The sequence below is a fragment of the Haliotis asinina genome, chromosome 8, assembly GCF_037392515.1.
Source record: "Haliotis asinina isolate JCU_RB_2024 chromosome 8, JCU_Hal_asi_v2, whole genome shotgun sequence".
Taxonomy (NCBI): Eukaryota; Metazoa; Mollusca; class Gastropoda; order Lepetellida; family Haliotidae; genus Haliotis; species Haliotis asinina.
The window spans coordinates 26643233-26670354 of NC_090287.1; the positions used below are offsets into that span (position 1 = coordinate 26643233).

Below are 27122 nucleotides of genomic sequence, written 5' to 3' on the forward strand. Positions count from 1 at the left end.
GGTAAAGAATGGGATTTGAGATTTACCTTAGTAAAGGTTGCTTCGTGAAAAGAGCCCCCACCTCTCACAGGGAGTTATAGTGTGAATGCTATTTGAAGACATGAGGGTGTGAATATTTGTTGCACTTATCCCATTGTCTTTAAGGACAGGACATTTGACTTTGAATTTTGAGTAAAACTTGGGTATGTAAAATGATGCTGTCATTAACTGCTCTTATATACATACATTTTAGATAAATGAATGAAATGACACAAATGGCTTGTATACACATCCACAAACTGATCTGAGAACTATGTCATGGTACTTACGATTGTATGTTAGGTTTGTTTCTTGCCTCTCAGAAGAATATTGCAGTTTCATCACAACACTGAATAAATATCACCTTTCATGATTTAAAAATGTTTTGAAAAGGGTTATGACTCTGAAACATTAGTTTGATTGAAATGACGACTGACTAATGACAAGATCACTGAAATGCTGATGTGTTTGCTCTTCAGACTTGGAGAAAAAAATGCAGAAATTAGCAAACTGACCATAGATATCCAGTCAGAGAAACAACAGGTGTCATCATTACAAGAGCAGCTGGATGCTCAGAAAAAGAAAAATAATGTAAGTAAAGACTTACCCTGTTCACTTGGGGTGTGATACAGTAGTTAGATCCCTGGTGTGGTGCATTATGGGAATGTATTATTGTATACAGTGTGGACCAGTGACTATAGCTTACCAGTACACCCAAACAGTCTTCTGTCATTGGTTTGTTCAATTTTTTGGCATTGTTTATTCACCAAGTTTAATTTGGTTGTCAAAATTCCAATCATTTATGATCTACTAACCATAATCAATAATATGATGCTTCTTATAAACCTATATTTGATTTGATTTGTTTGTTTGAGTGGCATCCTAGAAGGTTGTGGGAAAGAGATGACAATGCTTTATGGGTGATCAACTTCTCTATTTTCACAATAGAGATGTTTAGGTATAGTTTCATAGCTTCTTATACTGTTTCTCAATCATATGTGTTTCATGGACCACACTGTAGACAGCTACAATGTAGCTATCTATTCCCAGACCTGGTATAATGGGTGTTACATGTTTTGTCATTTCTTGTTTTCAACTCTGAGACCTGTAACAGACCAAATAAGAACTTATTTTTATTCATGTTTTTTAATTGTCCCCCAGTGCATTGTAATGGGGATGTGCTTGTGACATACTGCAGTGTTGGTTAAAATGTCCACATATAATAAGAGAATGTTATATTGAAACTACCCATTTGCTCACATGTAGTGTAATATTTATAGCTACTCTGCACTCTACCTACTTCTCCTCTAGAAGCCCTCACATGTTGACTAACCATATTAGTTTGTATGAAATACATTGACAGTATAAATTGGGGATTTACCTGTCATTACCAGAGCCAAAGTAAATCTTTTTACTTTTATCTGCACTTATTCAGGATTGTTGGATAATGTTATCAGCGATAGTGTCATAAGGAAGGGTTTCACATACTGCAGTTGTAAATCCTGATATTAATGCAAGCTGGCAATTAATGCAAAATGTATTAGTGTTCCTCTTTTGCATTTATTTTGGTGGTGTGCTTTGATGTGAACAAATCAGACTGTTATATCTCAGGTTCACTGGGGTTAGAAAGAAAACTTGGGAGACATGAGGTAGCCTTTTGGTTACAGCATTATCTCGTCACGCATGGGTTCAATTCCCCACATGGGTACAATGTGTGAAGCCTATTTCTGGTGTCCCCCGCCGTGATATTGTTGGAATATTGCTAAAAGTCACGTAAAACTGAACTCACTCACTACAAGTAAACATGTAATAAATGTGCTAGATTTAGACTTCTTACCAAGTTCCTCACCAGTAACTGTGTAATTACATGTTGAGGACAGCGCACCTAAGTGGTGAAAATGTCCTGTGCAGTAACATACAAACCTCTGATGGTTCACTTTCAATAGATTGCACCAACTCATGAAAAAACAGTGATCTGACTTTCAGTCAATTAATTTCATGGCTTATTATAGGAAGGGCAGGACTTGCTGCTTGCATTAATTTTGTCACACATTTGTATAATGAATTACAGCAGTCTAATATAACTCCAGTGACCAAGGATAAAGCATGAGCATATTAAAAACTGTGTGGACTCTGTTAATCGATTGACAAAAAGGTGAATGTATGAAGATGTGTGTAAATTAACATTCAACTAATCTATGTTGTTCATGTGAATGCTCACTTGTTGCTTCATCATTCTAACCAGTGTCGCAATCGCAGGTCATGTCAATCAGTGAAATGATATTCTTGTTCACGTATTTAGGTTTGCAAACATATATTTCATAATGTTGAAGATGATAGCTTTATTTTACGAAACTGTCTGGAAATTTCAAAATAACATAGAGAGGAGTCGGTGTAGGGTTAACTTCTTCAGTTACCATAGTTACCATCCACCATGATGTTGTGTACACTTTAGTGTTCTGATTACCATTGCAGGAATTACGGGAAAAGAACTGGAAAGCAATGGAGGCGTTAGAAAAAGCTGAAAAATCAGCCTCAGTAAAAGTTGATAATGCTGTCAAATCCTCTAGGGTAAAGAAATTTTGATTTGATTACCCTTAACCAACTCATCTGTGAGACTGACAAACTTATTATTTACCTAGCACAAAGTGTCCGCACAAGACCACAGAGAATATGGTGTTGCTTATATCATTTCTGTTGCTTATGTGGGTGGTATGTTAGTAACAAGAAATATTTTATGATAGTTTTGGATATTTTTTAAAATGTAGATGTACAAGGTTACTAACCGTGTGAATATGTCCAGCACTTCTGCATGATATTGATACCACCCGTATGCTTGCATGATCAGCTGATGATGTTTGTTTGCCTTGAACTAATATGCATGCCCTTTGTCTTCTTCCACACATGTAGGATGTAAGTATGTCTTGGATTTCATTGTACTGGTAACCTGGGAGTGGGATGGATTAGGATGAAACTGTCCTTTAACAAAACCAGGATGCTGTTGTACAAAGTAATCTTAGCGTTAAGGTGATGGTAACTCCCATACCTTAACATTGACTTAAAACAGTTTTAGCACTAAGGTTGTTTTGTACAACAGTTTGAAGAAGTAGATAATCAGTGTTCAGAAAAACTCCAATACCTAGACAGACTAATACGTATGTTCACTTAGCCTTAGCTGAGAATTGTGCAAAAACTGAAAGACATTTGTACCTGGCATTACAAAAATGGGAGATGAAGAGAATGAAATGCATTGTCTCCTCATTCAGTGTGTATGGTACAGTTCTGTCACAATGAGGCCCTGTAAACTGATTCTTCATGTGATTGCATGTGTAACTTTTGCTCTTATGGACCTTATTCAAATTTGGGTAACCATCAAGGAACTCAATCGTTCTTAACTGTGTAAAATAAATTAAATTTCACTCACAACTCTCATTTCTACAAAATCTTCTGATATATTCCTGGCCACTGATACTGGCTGGTAGCTGTTGTGAACACTGACATGCTAATGACTATGGAGTAGCAAAATAGTCCATTTTCTTGAAATATAATTTGAGACATTAGCAAAAGAGGGCTGTTACGATTCACTGTAATTGATATACATGACATTGTCATGATGGTTCCATTTTTCATGAGATTGGTACTGAAACAAGTGAACTGAGCGGGTATCAGAAGGATATATCCTCAATGCTTTGAATTAATTGTTAATAGCATGTGTAAGGTTGCTTATTCAGAACAGCAAAATGATCATGTTTCCTTTACTCTGTCTCTTCGAGTTTTAACTTCAGAAAACAGAATATGTCAATATGATATATATATAATACCTTACATCAAATGAACCAAATCAGTCTTCAAAAATAAGCAGTTTCAAATGTTACTTGTCACAGGACCATTGCTAAAAACCAAACATTTAAGAGGTCCTTAGGTGTAAGTACATAACTGGTAAATGTCCTGACACCATTAGTCCTCATCACACTGTTGTGATATGTTCCCATTTTGAGATTATGAATCTTTACAGCCCCAGAAAATGTTGATTCGTAATCAGGCAACATAATCCTTGAAGTAGATTCACTGGGTTGAGGCTTACAGTTAAGAGTGTAGAGACATTAATCCCTGTTGTGTGAGCCTTGTGTTGTCAGCTATGTCTTGTTGGTACAGTTAGTTCAGGCAGCATGGACTGATTGGGATCAATCCAGAAAGTTAGATTAATTTGATCTCTATGTGTTGCAGTTAAACCAACTATGCTAAATTAGATTAGTTTCTTTCCCTGAATAACCAATGGCAGATCAATTTGTTTTCTTGTTTGGGGCATTTCCTTCATGGCAAATAACAAAATTAACAAAACTTGTCAGGAATCAATAGAGGTAAATTTACAATGTTTGAAATAAACATTTTAACATGAAAGATTGTTCAAAAAAGAAATGTTTCATTGACCCAGAACATTATGAAATATTAAGTGTGAACCTATCCACTAAACAAGAAATAAACTCATCTAGCCATAACAGTTTTTCAATGGGATAAACACATAGAAGTTTGTTTGACTTTCAAATATTTGTTGCTTTTCACCTTGTACGCTTCACAACACAGTGCATGCTTCACCCTTTGCACCCTACATAGATTAGATATCTTTTTACCTTAACTCTTATAACTCTTTAATGATTTGTGTGACTCATGTTTGTTTCATGATAATCTGAAATATATTGTTTCCCTGATTGTTAAAGGATTCCATACCACATACACAATGTGTTATCAGGCCTTGAGCAAAACCCTTACAGCCAAAAAGTTCGATTTTTGTTTTATCAGTGCATAAATAATAATAAATATCCTTGAAGGATGTAACACATGGTAGTACAGTGCTGTTGTGTGATCTGGTGGTTGTGATAAGTTTCTTGTGCCAAATCTGTATCATTTGAACAGATCACTGTGTTCAAGTTATGAAGATCAGGGTTTGAAATGATCTTCATTTACCCAGGCTTGTCATAAGAGGCAATTTACAAGATTGAGTGGTCAGGCTTGCTGACTTCGTTAACACATGTTGTCGAATCCTAATTTCATAGATTGATGCTCATGCTGTTGATGACTGGATTGTGTGGCCCAGATTCAAGCACCATGTCAGTCATGTGGTTTGAGACCCTTTTCCATGGGTGAAGGATACATGTCTTGTCATTTATTGTGTTGCGATAAATATGTATCACTTCATCCTTTGACAATAATACTTTACAGAAGATATTCAAGTAGTTAAGTTAAAACATACAATGTATCTAACATATTTCATTGGGTAGAGGTAGATTTTAGAAGCTGACTCTAACAACTGTGGTACTAATATATGAATACTTTCACCAGTACATACTGGAAGGGGTATTTGTTAAAGGGAACATTACTAGACCTGTTTGTGATTTTCATATGAAGTTGATTTCAGTGGGTTTTCTTCCTCCACAGGAGAAGAGCCAGGCCCAGGTATCTGAAATAGAGGCTTTGGATAAAGGAGTTTTACAAAGGCTCTTCCCAGACATAGCTGTCAGTGCCAAGCTGGTAGGTACACTTAACTTGCTTTCAGATCATAATAATACCATATGCTCTAAATCAACAGATGTCATCATTAAAATGCTTTTATCTTTGTTCAGATTCATTCATTCCTTCAAGAGTTACTACAGTTTAAGAATAAGATATCACCTTTCTTACAAGAAAGTCTGGTAACTTCTTGTCCCTTTCAGAAGTGGAAACATGAATCTTCATGTTGTAAATGTAGGGGGAACAAACCTCGACGGTATTAACCCTGTCATGGTGGGGATGTGTTTCTGATTCAGGTTCATAGTGACTGGATGGGTCAGTTTGAAAAAGAAGCATCAACATTCATCACAAACATCACCTCCAAGTCATCAGAAGTGGGTAACATTTTATCATGTAATCCTTTAAATATGATTGTCTACTGTAAAATCATTTGAAACAGCTGATCCCTATAGACTCTAGAATTGTACAAGCGAAGGTATTTTAGAAGCCTGCATGTGTGTTTATGGGCTGTATTTGATATTGTTTCAGGGGTCCATTAGATCAGGTACACTCCTCAGTTAACATCTGTAATTGTATATTAACATAAAATACACACATTTCCATTATATTCATTGGGTGAGAAGAAGTTATGTCTATAGTGTTAATTCCATTCTTACAGGGCCTTCTGTCCTTTATAAATTGCGTAAATATACTGTATATTGCTGTGTGTATTGCAATGTTTTTATATATACAATTATGGGGGTTGTTTCATGCCGTGTTACATCACATCTTGGTTAATACTGTGATCTTTTGTCATTTGTTGACATAACTATTGTTTTATCAGAAGTTTTTTTAACAGATCATGGGAATAGAAAAATGCTATGGTTTTTTGTTGAAGTGTCCTAATAGTAAAGGATGTGTGGAAGGTGTGGTTCAGGGTTTCACTGTACAAGTCTTTTGTTGCAGAGTGCCGCCCAGGATGCAAGGGTCCAAGAACTTACGTCCTCTAATACAAAGTTACAGTCACAAGTGTCTGAGTACAAACAACTGGTTACAGATGCTGTGAGTTCTCATGTTGTACTCAGGGATAACAAAAATCACATGCATAAGTTATATTGAGACAAGTTAGGAATAAGGAAAACATGATATTTGAAACATTATTTTTGAAAATCATCTTGCAATTGGTTGTGTTGAATGCCATATTGGGTGTGTTGACGTTTAAGAGAACCATTGTCTGATGTGTTGTGTAGTAATCGACAGTGTATTGTGTGTTTTGTGTCCTAGGAGGTCCTGTTTTTGGTATCTTTTCCTTGAAGACCCTGTGATAAGTGTTTTGTACTGTCTTGGATATCTTGTATTGTCGGAGACCCTCTCTTCTTGTGTGTTGGATTGTAAGAGACAGTGTCTTTGGGTATCTTGTATTGTAGGAGGCGCTGTCTTTGGGTATGTTGTATTGTAGGAGGCCCTGTCTTTGGGTATGTTGTATTGTAGGAGGCCCTGTCTTTGGGTATGTTGTATTGTAGGAAACCCTGTCTTTGGATATGTTGTATTGTAAGAGAACCTTTAATGAACGTGTTTTGTGTTAAACATCCCATTCAGCTGTATTCCAGCTGTACAATGGAACCAAATAGGTCTGGACTATATTAATCACTGATCTAGGCAATAACCCACCATGTTGGTGTACTATGAAACACTATTAATAAAGTCATTTTGATTGATAACCCTGCTCAAGTTACCCTATAAACGTTGACAGACATTTTCATCATCCGTAGTCTACATGTTTAGGCCTTGTTCAGAGTGTTCAATTTCTAAGAGACTCTGTTCTGAGTGTTTCATGTTTTTTATAGGAGACAAAACTGCAACAGCTAGAGAAGAGTGTGGAGTCTGAGGAGAAGAGGTGGCAGAAGGAGCTTCAAGATGCACAGTCCAAGCTCAAAACAGTTAGTACAATTCTCCCCTAACCTTGTGTGTGCATGAGAGTGTTAAGTTATGCATCCATATTGATTCAGTAACTAATGTTGATAGAGAAACATTAAAACACTCACCCAAACAATCATGGCAATCTTTCAGATCCATTTACGAAATTTATAGGCAACTGATGAAGTAATTATAGTTCCTTGTGCTATTTTTCCATGATTTCTCATGGAACATTTTTGAGTACAAATGATGCAGTGGCAAAATTAGAATGTTTGTATGCAGATGGAACATTGCATAGATAGTAATGGCGAAATTGTATTACTGATCAGTAAGTGAAATGATCCTTCAAAAGTTACCTAATTTCTTAGCATGCAAATAGGTACAAATGTAGCAATTAATTGAAGATTACCAAATTTAAACTACATTGAAACATCACTACAGTGGCCATATTGCACTGTTTGCACAAGTGATAAATGTTATTGTGAAATACACATTTGACTATTGAGGCAAAGATTTTGAAACATCTTTGATGTTTAGGGTTTGACCGTATGTTTTCACATGTTACAATCACAGACCCAGATATGTATCTATAGTTTTGTCATATGATCTCAACAGCCAGAGTAATGATCTTAATAAGTATTTATGGGTTTCTTCCTCATTTTATCAGAGTACAAGCCAAGTTAGTGAATTAGAGATGATAATGACACAATACAAGTCAGAGGTGACAGTCATCAAGAAATCCCTAGCCGAGACAGTGAGTGATGAAGCAGGGGAGATTACTCTGCCTTGCTCAGTCAGTCCATGTGACCATGCTGCTTTCTCTGTGCTGCTTTCTAAAACACAGTATATTATTCAGTCGTCTTGGTTTCAAGTTAACTTTTCACTCATTACTAACAGAGCTAGCATCATTTAGCGATACTGTCTATTTATTCTCTGTTTGACATACTCTTTAGGACAATATGACTCTCGGAATAAAACATTTCTGTAACTCTCACTAACGTTGTTAAGCTTTGGATTTGGGTTCACTAACACATACCAGCTGCATGTCAGCTTATGTTGCTTTTCAGCATTATCTTTCTGTCGAAGCACCATGTGGAATATCTCTTCACAGTGCAGACATACCTTGATCCTCGAGGACAACACAATCTTAATGCTATGACTGTTGTAAATCTCATACTGTTACATTCCTTCTAAACAGTCATGGGGTGGTGGGGTAGCCTAGTAGTTAAAAGCATTGGCTTGTTACACCGATGACCCAGGTTCCATTCCCTACATGGGTACTCATTTTGGTGTCCCTCGCCATGATATTGCTGTGTTATTGTATAAGTGACGTAAAACTAAACTCACTCACTCCGAACAGTCATTGCATAAAGATTGGTGTGGGCCTATGGGTCTTACTTTTATGTGTCATTTGCTGGTTTATACATTTCACCTTGGTCACTGTTTTCTTATAACTACTGATGGATTTCTTTTTTAGCATTGATATATTTCATACACTCCTTGCTATTATGTGCATGCTTTTTGTATTCCTATGTATATGATACTGATATCCTGTATGTTTGCTTTATACGGCTTCACAGTATTTCATTGTACCTGGGACTGTTACAATTCATGTCTTTGATATAGAAGTAGGATTGTGATGTGATATCATGCCCTTATAAGTACCGATACTTATAAATCTTAGACCTTATACCAGTATTGTAAAATATTTTCCAGTCGTTATAAGCTTGTGCTTGAAGGTTTTTATGGACACAGTTCTATATCCTATGGAAACATGGTCCTTTCACACTTATTACTCTATAAAGTGTTAGGCATCAGTAGGTCAGTGAATCATTACAAATGTGAACTCTAAATAATCTGTATAATTTATCTACTTTAATGTGTCCATAAACACTCAAATTGATCATTCATGTATCATTCATGTACCAATTGATTTAGCTACAACATATTTAACTAATAGTAAAGATCCTTTTATGAAGATTGATTCTTTTGTAGGATTTAATGCAAGGAAAGCCACTGTCATTCATATTCTATTCTGTTCTTAAAGATCCAGATTGTTTCATCAGTATGACAAATGCTATAGCAGTTTCCTTCCCTTGCATTCTAATAGACTTGTATGTGTGTTGTTGCTTGTTTCAATTACTGTCTTGATCTGCACAGGAGAAGCGCTTAGAAGAGGCAGAATCCCAAAATCAGCAAGTTAGTGAGAGTAGGGCAGAATCTAATGCAGTTGAAGAAAAGGTGAGTTCATTGATGTTCGATAAACTTCATTGACGACTGCTTATAATAGCAAACAGGAGTAGAAGTGTATGTACATTTTCATTAGTCAGTAAAAATGGTTTGCTAAAGAGTTGCCATCTATCCAATAACAAAAGTGGTAGGATTTGTTCCTAAGTCTGCCCTGATTACTGAACATGTCCAGAAGATTTGTCGCCCTTACATAGGGCAACAAATGTTATGTGTGGCAAATACATATATCATGAATATTGGGTAACAAATATGACTTACTTTGCTACAAGGCTAGTACGTAATCATTTCTTGTATATCTCACTTTGAGGAAGGACATAACGCTTCAAGTAAGACATGCTTCTTTAGGAAATCATAAGTATTCATTAATACTGGGTTCTGGTGACCACAGATTGCATTTGTGAAGGGCAATGGTTTGATTCACCAAATATGTGAGTGAATCCTAGCAGCTTTACCCTTATGTCATTAAGTGATGAAGAGACAGAGTAGTGGGACTGACAAGGGATGTGTGATATTGCAGTGCCGTCAGCTCCAAGACCGTGTTGGCCAGCTGGAGGAGAGCAACTCACAGTACGAGAAGCAGGTGCAGGAGTACCGGAATGTCCTTGCTCTCACAGTAGGTCTAGTCTCCTCAGCACAGTGCTTTGCCAAAATTCTAAAAAATCACCAGATTCTTGTCATGCCTAATTAATTAAGCCCACAACCTCAGACTTGATTTCCTGATATATTTACCAAAGAGTTGTGAATACACTTCATGTATTAAAATGATTTTTTACTCCCATCTTCATGTTGATTTCACAGTAGGTGAACACCTGTATGCCACACCTCTAAATCAGATAATCATCAAATTCTATGTTAATAGAAATCATAAAATAGTATTATGCATATCTTCTTTAAGTGGCATTAAGAAGCTGGCATGGGAAGCTGAACAGGAACAAATATTATGGATTGACAACTTCTTTATTGCAATAGATGTGACATTTCTATATGTTTTTCAGACATATATTGTGTTTGGAAAAATTAAAGTAGATTCACTGGGAGTATTTGTGTGAATCTCTGTATACCACTTGCTTCCATCCTACAGGAGGACAAACTGAGCCAGCTGGAACAGCAGGCCAAAACTGAGGAGTCCCGATGGCAGGACAAGATCTCAAAGACAGAGACAGATCTTCAGCAGGTCAGTTGTCTCACATGTGGACATGTGTCCCCATTGACTGGGCATTATTCTTCATTTTTCCATAACTGTTCATGTTTAAGGCACATTCAATGAAGCCACCTTTAAAGCCACTTATTTCAGATGAAAGGTTATGATGAAGAAAATAATTCTTTGTACCAGTTTCTATTGTTATTTGCTTTTTTTGTTTCTAATGTTCTATTATTTTAATCTAATTTACTAACCTATATATTCTTTACTTGAATGGACATTGGTACCTGCTTGATTTTTGTCATTACCACCAAATGCTGATTCTTTTCATCACCAATAAGAACAGCTCTGATAAGAAGTATATTTAAAGTGAAATAAATGGAATTAAATCCAAGAAATTTTCTTTAATAAAGTTGAACGTTTGTGACACATCATGGTCTGGATAATAAATCACTATAGCATGATATCTATTCACTCATAGTTATCACTGTCTGAGGACTTCAAATATCTTCTATTCTGGTTATTGTTGTAATCATTCATTCATTCTTTAACAATAATACCTATGCACTTACACACACATCATTCACCTGGCACCAGTAGATGCTTATATGTCTATGGATGTGCATGCAACGTGTGAGTTCTCTTTCAGTCCAAAAAAGATGTGGAGTGTTTACAAGAGCAGGTGAAGAAATTTCGAGGAAGTACTGAGGTAAGCACTCTCTTCCTATAGTCCCATTGAGTTGTGGTGTTGTGGGTTGGGGAGTTACTGCTTGCATGGGCTCAGGATTGTTGTTAGGGCGACTGGCAGCACTGGCACCTGCACTGAAGTTTCAACACTGTCAAAAGCATGGGTTCTGCTTGGGGAAGTTTGCAGAGGTTTGCTTCTGTTGGGGATTGGGCTTCAACCATCACAGTTGTATGACATGGGGAAGTGGTCATGTTGATGTGGAAAATACACCTTTTTTCTCCAATTTGATGCAAGACATGTTACAAATGTGTAAAAAGTATGATCTTTGTGATCAATGTTAAACAGGATCATCCAAATACCCAGACATTTTTTCTTTATCTTTTCCATTCATCAAACATTTCTCATGCCCATGTCACTCACTGCTAATATTGATCGTCATGTGATGGGCCACTTATTTGGATATTTGTATCATACGTTAGGGGTTATTAGGGGTTGGCTAATGTTATTGTAAGATTATTTTACTTGATTTATTGTTGTATTGTTACAATGTTTCCTTGTAGCTTTGGTGCATATTAGATACTTCATTCTAAAAACCAAACAGTTTTATTCTTTTCTCTCATTGTATTAGCGTGGATGTTTGTCCCTTATGCATGTTGTCTGTCAAATTTGTTAAGCATAATTATGTACTTTTACAAATTCATTTACAAATGTTTTATCAGGATCAAGCACTTTCATCTCTTGTTTGGTTGAATTAATTTGCTCTTTTGTATTTAAGATTCTTATTCCATATGACATCAGTAGTCCTAAATATCCATTATCATAGAAAAATATTATTGTAGTTGCCACATATGTTCACATCAAAAAACTTGTTATAATGTTTGAAAAAATGTTGGACAAGGAGGTTGTAAATATCTTTATATCACTGCTGATATGACAGTACTGTCATCTTGATGCTGTTGTTATTTTGTCTTCTGTGGTGTCATATGGAGAATGTTAGTTGTTTTATGCCCTTCACTATCACCCCATAACCCTAGTAAATTATGTTGTGAGTTTGATGTTGTCTGGTCCATCCATTCTAGGATCTCTCTGATTTGTCTTTCGCATACGGCATCGTAGAGAAAAGTCTGCCTCGTATTATTGAAGAGGTATGCATCCAAAACCCAGTTGTCATCCTTGCAATGCATGCTGTTGTGTACCAGCAGGCCACTGACAGACAGTCAAAAGGCACTTGGTTACAAGTGTAATGCTATCTTAGCTTGAAACAGCTTTATATGCTTTTATAACTAGCAGCCGATTGTGTACCCGTAAGGAATGGTGAACTTAAAGCGTTTTCCAATAAGAGCATTATTTCATGAAACTTTTGTATTTAAGATGCATTTCATACTTTTTAGTATTATTTATACATTTTTAAGTTACGTAGTGATTTAAACTGCTCACAGAATTATTTTTTAGTAAAACTACAAAATGTATGATATACATATTTTAGTGTTAATTCATAAGGTTAATCCTAAAGCAAACTATTCCACTGATATTATTATTTCTTGGAGACATCCCAGCAGGTCAGTTCTTAGGCTACAACGTAAGCAGTTAGGCATTTCCTTACCATGACTTTCTGCCTATGTGACTGTCTATCATTGTCTGAGCCCACTATAACTGCATGGACCCTGTGTATTTAACATGTTGTGAATGGGGTTCAAGTGTCTTTCATCAATGGTTTTGTTGTGACAATTACACTCATCTGGAACATAACTTGATTAATTTGGTCATTCCATATTCATATTTCACTAATAACAAATTATGGTATGGGCTAGTCCAAGTAAACTAATAGGTATGTATTAGTAAACCAGTTGACCCATGTACTGCATCTTTAATTAGGAATATAGTGATAAATATGGTTACCCCATTACTAAGCATTGCTGAAGGAAGAGAGATCTGATCTGGTGATTAGTGCCTTTCAGGTGAAAAGTGCATGAAATGTATTGAAGTAGATCTTTCAGAACTATAAATCCTTTTATGACCTTTCTTCTTGTTATATGGGTCTGGGTATCTGTAGAAATTTTGATCTGAATCATACCATTCAATCCATATTATTTACAGCTAACAGTGATAACAGCATTTCCTGTGAGAATAATGTTATCAGTGATTTATATTGTTATAATAGTTATGATACAATAGAAACTGTTAGTATGTTTACTTCAAAGAATTAGTGTGGTTTAGTAGCCCAGTAGTTAATGCATTTGCTTTCCATACCAAAGACATGGGTTTGATTCCTCACATAGGTGCATTGTGTGAAGCCCATTTCTGGTGTCTTCCCTGCCATGACGTTGCTGAAATATTGCTAATAGTGGCATAAAGCTAAACTCAACAGTTCAAGGAATCAGTGCCACTATTTAGCTTACCAGACTGGAGGCAAGTGAGCTCAAATCATGTTCCTTATGAAGAGGTTTGACAACACTTTCCAATAGGGTTGTCAGGGCAGCCATATTGAAAAACCTCTTTGTAGGAATGACATGGTCATTGTTTATTTAAAGTGTTAGGAAATAGTGGGGCTCAACATACAAGTTCATTCATTTGTTAGGTTCAGGTTAATTTGATCATATAGAAAGCTAAAACTTCATATCATTCAGCATTATTCAGCACCCTATTTCAAAATCTGATGAAATTTTGAGCATCTGTTACTAGTTACTGGTGCCACTCAACACATGTGTTTATCATGGTAGTTACTTACTTTCTCACACTGTAAAGATCATATCCTCCAAAAATGAAATGAAACTTCAGATAATTGTTTTCACCAATTATACAGGCTCAAAAACCAAATTTTCCTTATTGATGGCTTTTCAGTCATATTGAAGCCATTTGTGTGACATGTAAATTGTTTATTCATTTTTTGACTGGTAAATTTAAGGAGAGTTGTACTGCTGTGGCACTATTATCATTAGATATTGTAGGGACAAAACTGTGTGATTATATCTTGACTCTCTTCGAATATATGACTAAAGATGATAGTTGTTTTAATGTTTTGTTTGCAGCTTCAGAATATTTTGACTTCCTACAATAGAACTGCTTTTTTTGGCCTTTGTCCTTGTGTGCTTCACGTGTGGTTCCTGACCTTCCACTGACCTACTTATTGCCTCTTAACGAGTCAAGAATTTCCAAAACTGAATATCCTGAAACGTTGATCAGTTATGCAGTATGATATGAATACAGTCCCACTGACTGACTTGATTTATGTTGGTGATAAGTGAAATTTTCAGTCAGTCATCACACAAACAGTATATCGATGGAAGGCTTTGTTCTATCAGTTTCAAAATATGTTTGATAATAGGTAAGTAACATAATGGCTTCAAAATAATCATTTTGATGGCTGTGAAGTTATGTGTTGAAGTATGAGCATGGTTGCCCAGAATGTTCCCGGGTTCCTTTATTCCCTGCTTGTCTCCCTTGGTAATGAGTTATCTCACCTGGCTGCAGATGGAGGTGAAGGTCGAGTCTCTGGAGAGCCAGTTGAAGGCCTCTGAAGAGAGGTGTTTGATGCTGCAGAAAGAGGCTGAGGAGGTAACGCATGTCACAACACACAGGCACACACACACAATTCCTGCATGAAGGTCTGACCCTGGCCCTTGACTCCACTGTTGTAATCAGTTCATTGACTCAGAGCCAACTATACTGGTATATGATTAATGTATATATTTTTTAGAAAACATCTGCTGGTATACTGTTATTCGAAGACCACTTAAATTTCTGATTATTTTATAAAAGTATTAGAAGCACGGTTTTCAAAGAGTGATATCAGTGTGATGAACGGTGTAGGATGTAATGATGCCAACTATCTCAAGCAGACCATAATGTATTTTCAGCTCACATCATCAGCCGGGTTCTTTTATGTACTTGTTATGACAGTGGAGGCACATTTTCTGCAAATGATTCAGAATCGATGTCAGTTATATTTGTTTTGTAAAGTATGGTTGTTAAAATCATTATTGCTTAGTCGTCAGTCTTTAGAATGCAAACATGAACAGTCGTATCAGTCTGTGGAAACAATCTGAATCAGTTGCCTTGGGTTTTCTGCAATGGATGCTTTATTGTTTTATTTCTATGGGGATGTCTTTCTGTTGTACTTGCTAAAATGTACTTCATTTGTTCTATTGATACTGAGAACCTTTTCTTGCAGGCACAAACCAAAGTTGTTACAGTTCAAAGTCAGCTAGAAATTACAAAGCATTCTTCTGATGATTTAGAAGCCCTCAGGCGGGTAAGTTAAATGAAGTCTGTTAAGCACACTTGTCTAACATAGGAATATGATGCAAGTGCTTTTAGCTGTGGCAACATTAGAAGAAGAAAACTCAGTTACAACCCTTCCATCATGAGAAGTAAATACTGGCGTCCATGGACTAATGATGATGATCAGCATGTTACTGTGTGTGATCAACACTAGATTGCTTATCTAGAGGCTTATTACAGCTAGCATATTTTTCTCAAAGATTAAGATCATGAACAAGTGTGTTAAAACCCTCCACCCTCTGTTGACATGCCATGTCTTTGCTTGCAGCGGATCAAAGAGCTTGAAGATTCTTTTGAAGCAGAGAAAAAGAAAACAAAAGAACTGTCCACAAATATTGTGAAGCTCAATGGCATCATCAAAACCGGTCAAGATGCTCTCAAGCAGGAACAGGGAACTGTAGAGAAACTCACAGAACAGCTTAATGCAGCACAGGTGAGTAGTTGCCATATACTGCAGCCTGGCACCAAACTCTTTGAAGGTGTATGTGATTGACTGGGCATTTCGTATTTTCAATGCCTCTTCAAGAGGTGATGTTTTTATCACATGTAACCATATTTTTTTATGACACTCACATTATTCTACATTCACAATTATTTCCTTCATCACTGGTGAGTAAAGTCTGCAATTTCCAATGCAACATTTATGCCGGTAAGAACATATTGCCTGGTCCTTGATTAGTATATAGCAAATACAATTTGGTTGCATTTTGCCTTCATATTTCTGTCTGCTATAAGTCAAGATTCAATATTAACTCAATTCAGTTAGTCCAGTTTAAATCCAAACCTTTACAAAGCATTACAATGTATCACTACTCATATATACCAAGTAGCATCTTGACTTTTTAGAGCAAGTCAGTCAATGCTATGACCTTGACCTTTTAATCCCAGAGTATCACAATTGTTTATGACCAGTTAGGAGACTAATGCAATTAGTTTGGAGTGGTTCAGCAACATTACCTTCCATTTAGTGGAACTTTTTCTGTTTCAGTCAGGAGGTGGAGGATCTGGGAAGGATGTGAAGGAGGTATTGTGACCAGCAGACCTGTTCAGTATGGATGTGTGCGGGGCCAACACACAGGGTAAACACAGGCAGGAGGCTGGCTCACTGGATCATGTCACACTAGACTGTACACACACACAGTGTCACACAAATGATCAACTTCTGCAACGTCATGCCTAAGCACCTGCTCATGTTTTAGATTATTGCAAGAAATCTTTCAAACAGAACTTGATTGTTTTATGAAAAGCTTCATGTTTGACTCTTTAACTTTATCCATTAGTCTGAAGCTTGTAGTGAAGTACAATTCTCTGTGGCCTAGTAAACTCAGCCAGTAGCAAAAAGAACCATAATGAGGCCAAGTAACTCAAAGGCCTTGGCACAGACTGTTTGCTGAAGGCAACAGTTGTATCATAAAATGGGATATTTTGAACTTTTTTATGTGGCATTTACAAGTTGATATAATGAAGAGGAATAATTATGATGGATGGATGACTTTTATTGCAATAGTGGCTACATTTACGTGTAGATACTAGCACAATTATCACTGCTTGCTTGATAACAGTGCTAGCATCTACATTGAAAAGTTGCACCTACTGCGAAAAAGGTGTTGTAATCCATAAAAATTATTCCTTCTCAACTTGACTGTTCGAGGACTGCTTGCTAGTGAGTCATGATGGCCACACCATTTGAGGAGGCGTAGGCATACCACTGCAGGGATGAGTTGATGACTGAGATAGCAGCATGATGTGTTGTAACAATGTCAGATCCTCACAACTATTGTCATTTATACCCTCCTCCAGTCTCCACATAGTAGACAATGACATGTTAGCTCGACTGCCTGTCTTCTTGTGTGTTGTGTTTCTGCCATATTCAACTGTTCATGCATTTCTCTTTACATATTTTACATGCGTTTCTAGCTAGCTTTTTTCCTTTAATAATATCAGTTGTTTCTTTCATGTAGTCAACTGTAAACATTAATAGTTTATATGTATACCTGTAATGCACCTAATTTTCTCTGCATGTAGATATTTATTTCTACATAATGTTTCTGTGTTTGCAGTGCCAACTTGCACTCACTGACTTATACCATGTATTCAGTTCTTCTTACATATACATCTTTTTCTAGGTATCCTGTTTCTATGTACTCATGTAGAGGCAAGTTTCCTTGTTTATACATGATACTCTGGTTGGAAGAGATTTTGATTTCTTAAACAAATCCCGCTCATGACGAAACAGCTTCCTTATAACAGACTGGAAGATCCTCAATGATTCATCTTGAACTAAATTCATGGATGTCAGTTTTGTGTGAATTTCACTGACTACTTTCTAAAGGAAACTAGACTGATTTCTAGACTGAACATTGATTAGTCACATTCAAAGAACCAACAGCACCCACATTATACCTTCATGGGTTCTGTACAATGCTGTATTTGGGTCACCTGTCACCTGAGAAGGGATCTATGTGGAATCTAGATGTGATGGTAAGGTTAGGGACTTTTGTCAACCCAGGAACATATCGGTATGGCCATGTAGAATGTCTAGGAAACATTTGGACATCTAACATGCAGTATAGAAGCTAGATACATCACCATTGTGGCACATGCCTTTTAGCATCTAGTTAATGATAGACTTACCATTTAGGTATTTACCCCTAGTAGTAAGGCCGGGATACTAGTCATCTAGAACTAGATGACAATTATTCTGAATCTAGATACAACTAGATTTGGTCACTTGCCATCTGTGTGGCAGACAGGTTTATTCTAGACATGGTTCAAGACTTGCTTTCATACTTATAGTTGAGGGCCAAACTGGTTGATAGAGAAAAACACCTTGAACGTGAAATAATGGCAAACAAGCAACTTAGTCAACAACTGGTAAGTTGTCTTTGTTTCCAACACAAACGTAAAGTCTTCAAAAACAGATCAAGGAAACAGTGACAGATGTAATATTCTTCTCTTTGAAATCATATAAAGGTAAAAAGATTTTAAAAAAACATGTAACTGAAGTAAATAATCTGGAGTAAGTGAATCGATATGTGCATCCCTGCTATTTCAGCGCACACTTGACATATGACATAGGGAGGGACTCCATGCTGTGTAAGCATTGTGCCACCCACCCACTATCAACATCATACCCAGCCAAAGAAGGTCATTACTGTGTAAATACAGGATGTAACCTGTCATCCAAGTCTCCCCGTGGTATTAAAGGGCACACACGTCAAATATACTGTCATTTTTGAAGGGTCACACAGGTAGTAAGAAGTGAAAATGTTTCGTTTCCACCTTCCAAAAGAACAGTTCAGTTGCATTTGTAACGAACAAGGCAGTGGGGTAGCCTAGTGGTGAAAGTGTTCACTCATAATGCCAAAGATCCGGGTTTGATTCCCCACATGGGTACAATGTGTGAAGCCCATTTCTTGTGTCCTCTTAAATGATTTTGCTGGAATATTGCTAAAAATGGCTTAAAATCACCCACTCACTCTCTCATGTATAACAAACTTTTTTTTGTTGTTGTTTAATTGTTGTTATGCATTGCACACTCGTGGGATAAACCACTGACTGCATTTGGCACGTGTATTGGGTAGTATCATCTCCAGTCATCATAGTCATAGTCATCCAACGAGTGTGACAGTGGCACAAACACCATTTTCTTCAACTGTTAGTCCCATTGTACACATACTTATTGATCCATGTTGACCTTGTTGACCCATCAATATTGACAGCTGTAACTCTGAACTTTCCTCATCATCAATTGGTGGATACAATATTAAAAAATTATTTACACTGTCCTGACCTTTCCCAGCCAAGATAAAATGACTCAGCTACCCAATATCCCGTACATACCTTGCTGTGTATGCTTACATGTGCATGACAATCATCACCGACCTGCACTCAGAAGGAAAAAAAATCAATGGTACCTTTATAAACCTACTTGTATAATGTGTGATATGACCATGAGCAAAGTCTGCATTGAAACTTGACAGATTGAATAATTAGTGACTGATTACCACTACTATAAAAATTGTTTTTGTTTTTTTGGGCCCCTTGATCTGGGCAGTCATATTCCTCTACTGTGGCTATTCTTCAGATCATTGCCATCAGTAGATATCGCCTATGTTAGCAAGGTTCTACATTACAATCTGTTGCAACATGTGTTGTGTGTAGATGTTAACATATTTTTTTGCAGGATTGGAAAAGATTCTTTACAAAATATTTTACATCCCCTCACCCAAAAGTACATACTTGGTAGTTTGTTTTACACTGTTTTCACTGATGAGTTACACAGAGAGAAAGGGAATGTTTATGAACTGTCCCAGTCTTAAACGATTCTTTATTTCCCTTTTTTTTCTTTTTTGAGAAATATATTTATTTTGCGATTTTGTTTTATATGTCTATGTAATGAATATATTTTTATCTGTTATGAGTAGGATACAGAATGTTTTCAACCTGTAAAATTTTAGAACTTTGAAGTTATTTTTCAAAGATATATCACTGTAGAATGTGATTCCACAGTGTTAAACGTTGTCTTTTAATGTTTTAATGATCATTATGAATTGAATGTGTTGTCATTTTAAGAGTCTTCTGATTTCACTCTGATGTGCTTTGTTTTAGCCACTGCGTAGAACTCAGTCACTGAAAGGTAGATCTGGTTTAGTCTCTTCTCACAATTGTGCACCGAGTGATCTGACATTGATTGAGACATACAGTTGCTTAGGTTTGCTTTCATTCAACCAAAATCTACAAAATACTGTATTTCCTTTAGTGCTTGATGTGAACATTATATTGAATTAGAATGATATATTGCTAACCTAAGTAATGTGTATTAATTCCAGCCAAATGTCAGCTTGGTTCATGATGTGGTTTGAGATTAAACATTCTTTTGTTTGTTTTTAATCAGTCCTTGCTGAAACATTTTTTTTACATTTTTTGCAATGAAACTTAATCTGTTTTTTTAATATAAAGTATTTTTTTTCTATTTCTTAATAATTTTAAACTGGTTTTGATTTGGGGGGGGTTAGATCTTTTCCATATGTTTAGAATAGAATAGAATATGTTTAGAAGAGTTTCCTTGTAATTTTATGGGGTGTTTTTTTTCTGACTGGTACAATCAGTCATTACAGTTTTCTTCCCGGAGCTTAGTAATCCAACCAAGCTTCATCCAGACTCTGCCCCTTTTGCCACCTCCCACTGTAGCATCTCGCCTACACATAAACTAGCACAATACAGTTACATACATGAGACAGCATCAAGACAAATGCATTCACTCTCCTGTTGTTGCATATGAGCTTCTTATGGTTCTCCTATTGTCAGGACAGCCATGGCGAGAGATTTATCTGCAGTGCCCGCTAATGATCATATTTCTTTGCTTCACAGGCACAATTAGGTGTTCTGGTGAGTTGGAATCGGTGATGGCCGTATTGCTGGTGTACCTACCCTGTACTCAGGGGATATGGAGTTATTACATGGGAATATCAGTAGTTCATGTTTTGGAATACTTTGATGTTACACCATGTGGAATAAACGTTATCTTGTGATACACCTGTTATGGTATTTAGTGCATATTGATATGACAGAACATACTGATAATCATTATAACATACAAGTTAATGACTGAACATTTGATGTTTGAATTTCATCAAATGACATATTTATCATATTTATTGCAATACCATCCATCACCGTGATAAGTACTTCATCACATCCTCATGTTGCACATACTGGTTGCTGCCATCATCCCATTGTAGAGTAGTCTCCCCTTTGTTGCCATGAATGACATGTCAACAGACTTACCAATCAAGCCATTATTCCCCAACACAAATGCACAGAGCCTTATCTCAACACATGTCCTTGTGATTTCCTTGAGTGACAAAACCTATCTGTATAATCAAATTTGTAGTGTATACTTTATTTATTCTGCCTTCACCTTGAACAAAATCAAACGTGTGTTTTGCGCCGAGGTTTATTTGAGTTTGTTGTCCCCATGAAGTGTTTTGTTGTTGTTACTTAGAGAAACTGAAGCAGACAGATCTGTGACATGAGGGTTACAGTGGTTGTTCAATGTATAATCAGTAACAATGATGGTCATACAGTACAATAGAACAGACAATCTGTTGACAATAAGGCCTGAGGTGCAACCTTGTAAAGATAATTACATGAATATACAAGGGAATGAGGCCACCGCTCCCATTACTGGCTGATCAACATGCATGTCTTCTTGAGAGTTAGCCCTCCTGTGGTCAGTGTTTCTCATCTCATGCCCTTCCACAGAACTGAAAACACTTCTGAAATCATCATTAAGAGCCCCCATATGACCATCAAATCTTGCAAAGCAGATATTGTTGATAAACAATATCAGAACTTACAATAAGCCCCTAAGACATACTTCTTTGATTGGTCATAACCAAATGCCACTTACTTTACATCTAAATAGGTTTGAGGTGGAATGTGGATGTTTGTGAATACCGAGACATAAAAGAAAACATGACTATTGCATAATAGGTAATATTGAACATATTAGGTGATATTTTGTCCAAAAAATTAAAACCAAGAGATGAGAAACATAGAATGGTATGCAGGCGGTCTTGTGTGCTTCATAGATTCTGCCAGGAATGATGATAATCGTGCATCTTTTCATTTATGCATCAGACATCATGGTTTAAGCTTTAGTTCATATTATGATATATCATTTCTTCTGCTAGGCTTACCAACCAAAGGTAAATTTCTTGCAAATTTGTGTGGAATTGGACTAACGTTACTTCAGGTTTTTAATCTTGGTAGAGGTTAAAACACAAACAGAAAAACTTCAAAGCAATGACATCGTGGGTGGTTCATAAAATCGTCACTTCTTTTTAATTTAAATTCTACAAAGATGTCTTCATTAGAGCTTTCTACATGAAAATTAAGATTAAATATGCATGATATGGAGGTTGTGAGTGTTGGTGACTTCCTTGTGTAGACTTCTGAATTACGTGTTGTCCGATAACTCGTGTCTGTTCCTATACTAGGTGATTGGTCACTTCCTCAGTCAAGCATCTTGCCACCCTCTAAAGCATTGTGGAATGTATTCATTGCAATGCATGAAATAAACGGCCATGTTGTAGTTACATTAATTCATCAAGAAAATCTAAAAATATCATTTGTGAATCAAACCTTTCATTTGTTAACTACAATGTTATACTTCCAAATCTTCATCCACCTTGCTTTGTTGTGGGTGCATATGTTTAACTGACTCTCTTGTCTTAGGTATTTAAAACTAGGTGTTACATTCTGTATGTCTGGGATGTTAAGCCAATAAGGTTTTTATAGCTGTGTTCAGCATTCTTAATGAGATTAGAAGGATTCACATGAAATAAAACCTGCCTCACATTTGTAGTTATTAATACCATAACAATCTTTGCCAGACTAACTGACACTTACACTACTATACAGCTTTGGTGACTTAACTGGCGCTGATTCTAATAGTATTTGCTATCAATAAATTATATAATGTATCTTTCTTCTAAGTTTCTTTCAAAAATTTGAAGTTACACTTACTCCATAAAAGCCACTATAGGGGTTTTTTTCTGTGTCTTTGTTCTCCTCCTTGAGTCATGTTCTTTAAATTTCAACTGCTTACCTTCTGAAACTAAGAAAATATAATTTTCATATGGAGATACAAACTGAACTATAAGTTTTTAACTGCGGGATTGCTATTTCAACTGGAATGGTATCCATTTGAGTTTTTTGTTCTTTGTCTTTAACCAAGAAGAAATTGAAATGGGATTTTCTGCAAGAGAATATTAATTCTAAAATATTTATGTCTAAAAATGAATTATAAAGAAATGATATGGCTTTTTGTCTTATTCATAGACAAATGGAATGATAGTATTTCTTTATTCCTATTTACAACTTATTATCTTGTAGCCTACTCCAACTTGCCATATGAACTTCATTATAGCATCTTTCACTAAGTTTACTTTTGCACATCAGTGGATTCCAAATGAATGGGGACACCTATATAGAGTTACTTGGAAACAGATAACATGTTCTAATTGTTTGATTTTAACACTATGGGAGAAATATTCTGTTAACCAACACTTGTAAATAACAGCCAGATGCCACATTTCTCCTTACCATCTATGTATTAAACCATGATATAGTGAAAGAGACAAATCTGTTAAACTATATAATGACAATCAGGGGTGCCTTATAATGAAGGTGTTCTTCTTTGTACTTGCAGGCTGCTTCTCCAGGAAATGATGCGGGGACCTCAGTTTAACACCTGCTTTCTACTGGTTTAAATTCTGCCATGACATACATCTTCATCTGGCGATGCCCTAGCCAGACGTTGTCATGTTGTCACTCTCAATGCTATCAACCAGGTGGATGATCTTTGCGTCACCCATGGATGACATCTTCTCTTCAGCTCAGTCATATCATTATCATTTTAAATATACATGTACAATAGTTATAAGTGTTTGTATGACAGCAGTGTTTTTGACCATTGCTTGCTTTTCTCACTGGTGAATGTTCATTGTCTTCCTTGTCAAAAGTCAATGCATTGTAGGTCAAGGTCATATGAACAAGGCAACAAGTCACATATCTGAGAAAATAACATTTTCTTGGTTTGGGTTAGTGAAAAAATACATGCTTTCTGTACTTAGCAGCAGCATATATTTTATGAAAGGATGGTGCTTTGTTAAAAAACCTATTGACTCGACCTTGACCTTTGACATTGACTGTCATGTTGCTATTGCAGGCCATGTTTCATCTTTGCTGTAGTTGGGGTGAAAAATTTCTTTCCTTGAAAATGTTATATTTTATGAGTACAGGTCATAACGTGGTAGAGACAACAATGCTGTCAGGACAATTATGTTTCAAATCAGTATATTTTCATATTTGTAGCGAAACTGAAACTGACTTATACTCCTAATTTGTCTCATTACAGTCATAATATGGTTAAGATTAGTCTCCTGATTGAACACATGTAATCACAAGCATTTAGTAAGGCATTTATGAAATAACGAAACTTACCTGGTTTGCATCATATCATGAGACGATGTGGACATAACTTGAACACTGTGTAATGTTTAGTTAATGTTTTGTTATTGACATCACTGTCAAAATTTAGTCTCTTGTCTCTGAAATTTATCATGTGAGTTGATGAATGGAGATCAGCTTTGGAGCACTAGTTAATGTTTTGTTATTGACATCAGTGTCAATGTTTAGTCTCTTGTCTCTGAAATTCATTATGTGAGATAATGCATGGAGATAAACTTTGGAGCCCTACTTATGGAGATGACTGAATTATTACAGAAATGCATGGAATAGATTACTGAAGACCGTTTATGTGCTAGTACTATGTATTAATTTGACCAATTTGCTCCGACATGGTGTTGTAGATGGCTCGGCTGCACAGCTTGTGTTTGCCAAGCCTTTGGATACTGCATAATTGCTGGTTGTACTCGTCACATTGCACAAGCCGAAGTGTGCAGATAGCACCCGTTGGGCTGTTTTGCTGTTGTCAGCCAAAACTGTTTGTCATTGTTGAGATCTTATTTTCAATATTTAAGTTGTTCATGTTTAAACATCTTTTTCTTTGTTTCCTCTCCGGTTGTCATGTTGTTACTTCGTGAGGTTATGTTGAATATGCAATATAGATGGGTCCACTCATTGTTGAAGATTGTTTTTCTGTGAATATGTTTGCTTATTTACTTTCCCCACTTGGAAAACTGAAAGTGTTTTTTTCAAGGGGCAGTATCAGGTGATTGTAAATTAACATTTCATGCTTAAATGTCGAAACTGTTAATCCTAGAAATCTGAAAATTAGTCAGAATTTATTTTTGCAGTAGTGACCAAATTTTGTTTTGTGGATTAAGATATGTAGCTGTTTATTACCATTAGGTTTCCTTACTAGTATAACAATATTCTGAGACATGGTACACCTTGTTGCTGTTGCCTTTATGTCCATTGTACAGAATCAACTTTGTACAGTAAATGCACTTTGATTATTTACAGTGATATATTATTATGATATTTCTGCATTGTAGAAGCTGTGTGATGAGGTGGTAGGGGCAGGATATACAGTGTGAACACGAGATGACATTGCTTATTGGTAGCAACAGGTGAAGGGAGGGCTAAGTTTTTTTTCATGACCAGCAACACCTTATATATTTAAACAATATCATATCAAATGTCACAAAAATTGTCAGCGATGAAACTACATTTTGACGTATTCATTACTTGTATTTATAAATAAACAAATTCATAATACTTGTTAAGAAGAACTGAAAAGTATGTAATGCTAGTTGCAGTGACTCACAGAGCAAGTACCAGCTCATTAACAGACAGTATACTTCACAGTGCCTTTCAGCTGATTATTTACTCGTGCATGTACCCACTTAGCGCAGCATCTTATGTCCAGGACCATACCATGTATTATGTGCCAATTGTAGCTGAGGCGGGTACTCGCCATGTACATTGATCCATTACATAACACTATTTAAATTCTGTTGTGCTAGATTGGCCTGTCTTTCCTTGGTAGCCATTGTAGTGTTGATCTGCAGAGCAGGTTATCCTTTCTGCCAGGGACGGCAAACAGAATTGTTACTAGTCACATATTGTTTTGTTTCAGGTTATCATTTGTATCATAGATTATCATTTATTGTAAGAATCCAGTGCAGTTAACTGCTTGCCATATATGAATAGGCTAGATGACATTAATCACTTAATAATTTACCAATGAGATTTTAAGTTGATTTATTGCAATTAAGCATGGTAAGCATGTATTGGTCCATAGGTAGACTGTTCAGTAAATATCGGACCAGGTAACATGTTTCTGGTAACAAGCTACTGCCCAGTATCACCATGCCAACTAGGGAGGATGTTGCCAGGTTACCACTGTGTAGCAAGTAATGACAATGGTACGAGGTGTGGTTAAGGTTACAGTCATTCTACACAAATGGCTGGTGAATGATTCTCTCCTGGTTTCGGTCACTGGGTCAGGCTACATGCTTCATTCACACTCAGTGGAGAGGCCTGCAGACTGGGCTGTATGGGGGTCCCTTTGTCCAGTTTGTATGGAATCTCTAGTGATTGTTCACTGTGTGACTCATGTCCAGCATTGGTCAAGCTCAGTTAATAAAAGTTATGTCTCACCACCTATCGTTTTGTTTTACCTGACATATGAACCATTTGCAGCTGCATATCATCAGATTTTGCTGCTCTAGGGAGGTAGAAGGCCAAGAACACTATAGAATGTAGAGTTTGGGACATTGTTCAGTCAAAACACCAACCATTTTAGACATCAAAATTCCATCTTGAAACTTGGTAAGTGAGAACGAGGATGACATACTGGTGTCA

At 36.4% G+C, this 27122-nt stretch overlaps 1 protein-coding gene across 6 annotated transcripts in view; it reads left to right on the top strand.

Annotated features, from left to right (window-relative positions):
* LOC137293914 (ribosome-binding protein 1-like) overlaps window positions 1-26920 on the top strand; it is a 48048-nt gene extending 21128 nt beyond the window's left edge. The window contains exons 11-28 of one of the 6 annotated variants that reach the window (XM_067824729.1): window positions 498-609; window positions 2494-2589; window positions 5455-5547; window positions 5823-5900; window positions 6472-6567; window positions 7353-7445; window positions 8090-8176; window positions 9583-9663; window positions 10190-10285; window positions 10754-10846; window positions 11463-11522; window positions 14973-15056; window positions 15673-15753; window positions 16051-16215; window positions 16771-16806; window positions 18579-18656; window positions 21156-21173; window positions 24001-24123. In XM_067824729.1, coding sequence (XP_067680830.1) covers window positions 498-609; window positions 2494-2589; window positions 5455-5547; window positions 5823-5900; window positions 6472-6567; window positions 7353-7445; window positions 8090-8176; window positions 9583-9663; window positions 10190-10285; window positions 10754-10846; window positions 11463-11522; window positions 14973-15056; window positions 15673-15753; window positions 16051-16215; window positions 16771-16806; window positions 18579-18656; window positions 21156-21173; window positions 24001-24039 — 1486 coding nt within the window. In that variant the 3' untranslated portion in view covers window positions 24040-24123. Of the gene's footprint in view, window positions 1-497; window positions 610-2493; window positions 2590-5454; window positions 5548-5822; window positions 5901-6471; window positions 6568-7352; window positions 7446-8089; window positions 8177-9582; window positions 9664-10189; window positions 10286-10753; window positions 10847-11462; window positions 11523-14972; window positions 15057-15672; window positions 15754-16050; window positions 16216-16770; window positions 16862-18578; window positions 18657-21155; window positions 21174-24000 lie in introns of all 6 variants that reach the window. The other 5 variants (XM_067824730.1, XM_067824731.1, XM_067824733.1 and 2 more) reach the window with 5 other exon arrangements.
* Window positions 26921-27122: the final 202 nt, after the last annotated feature.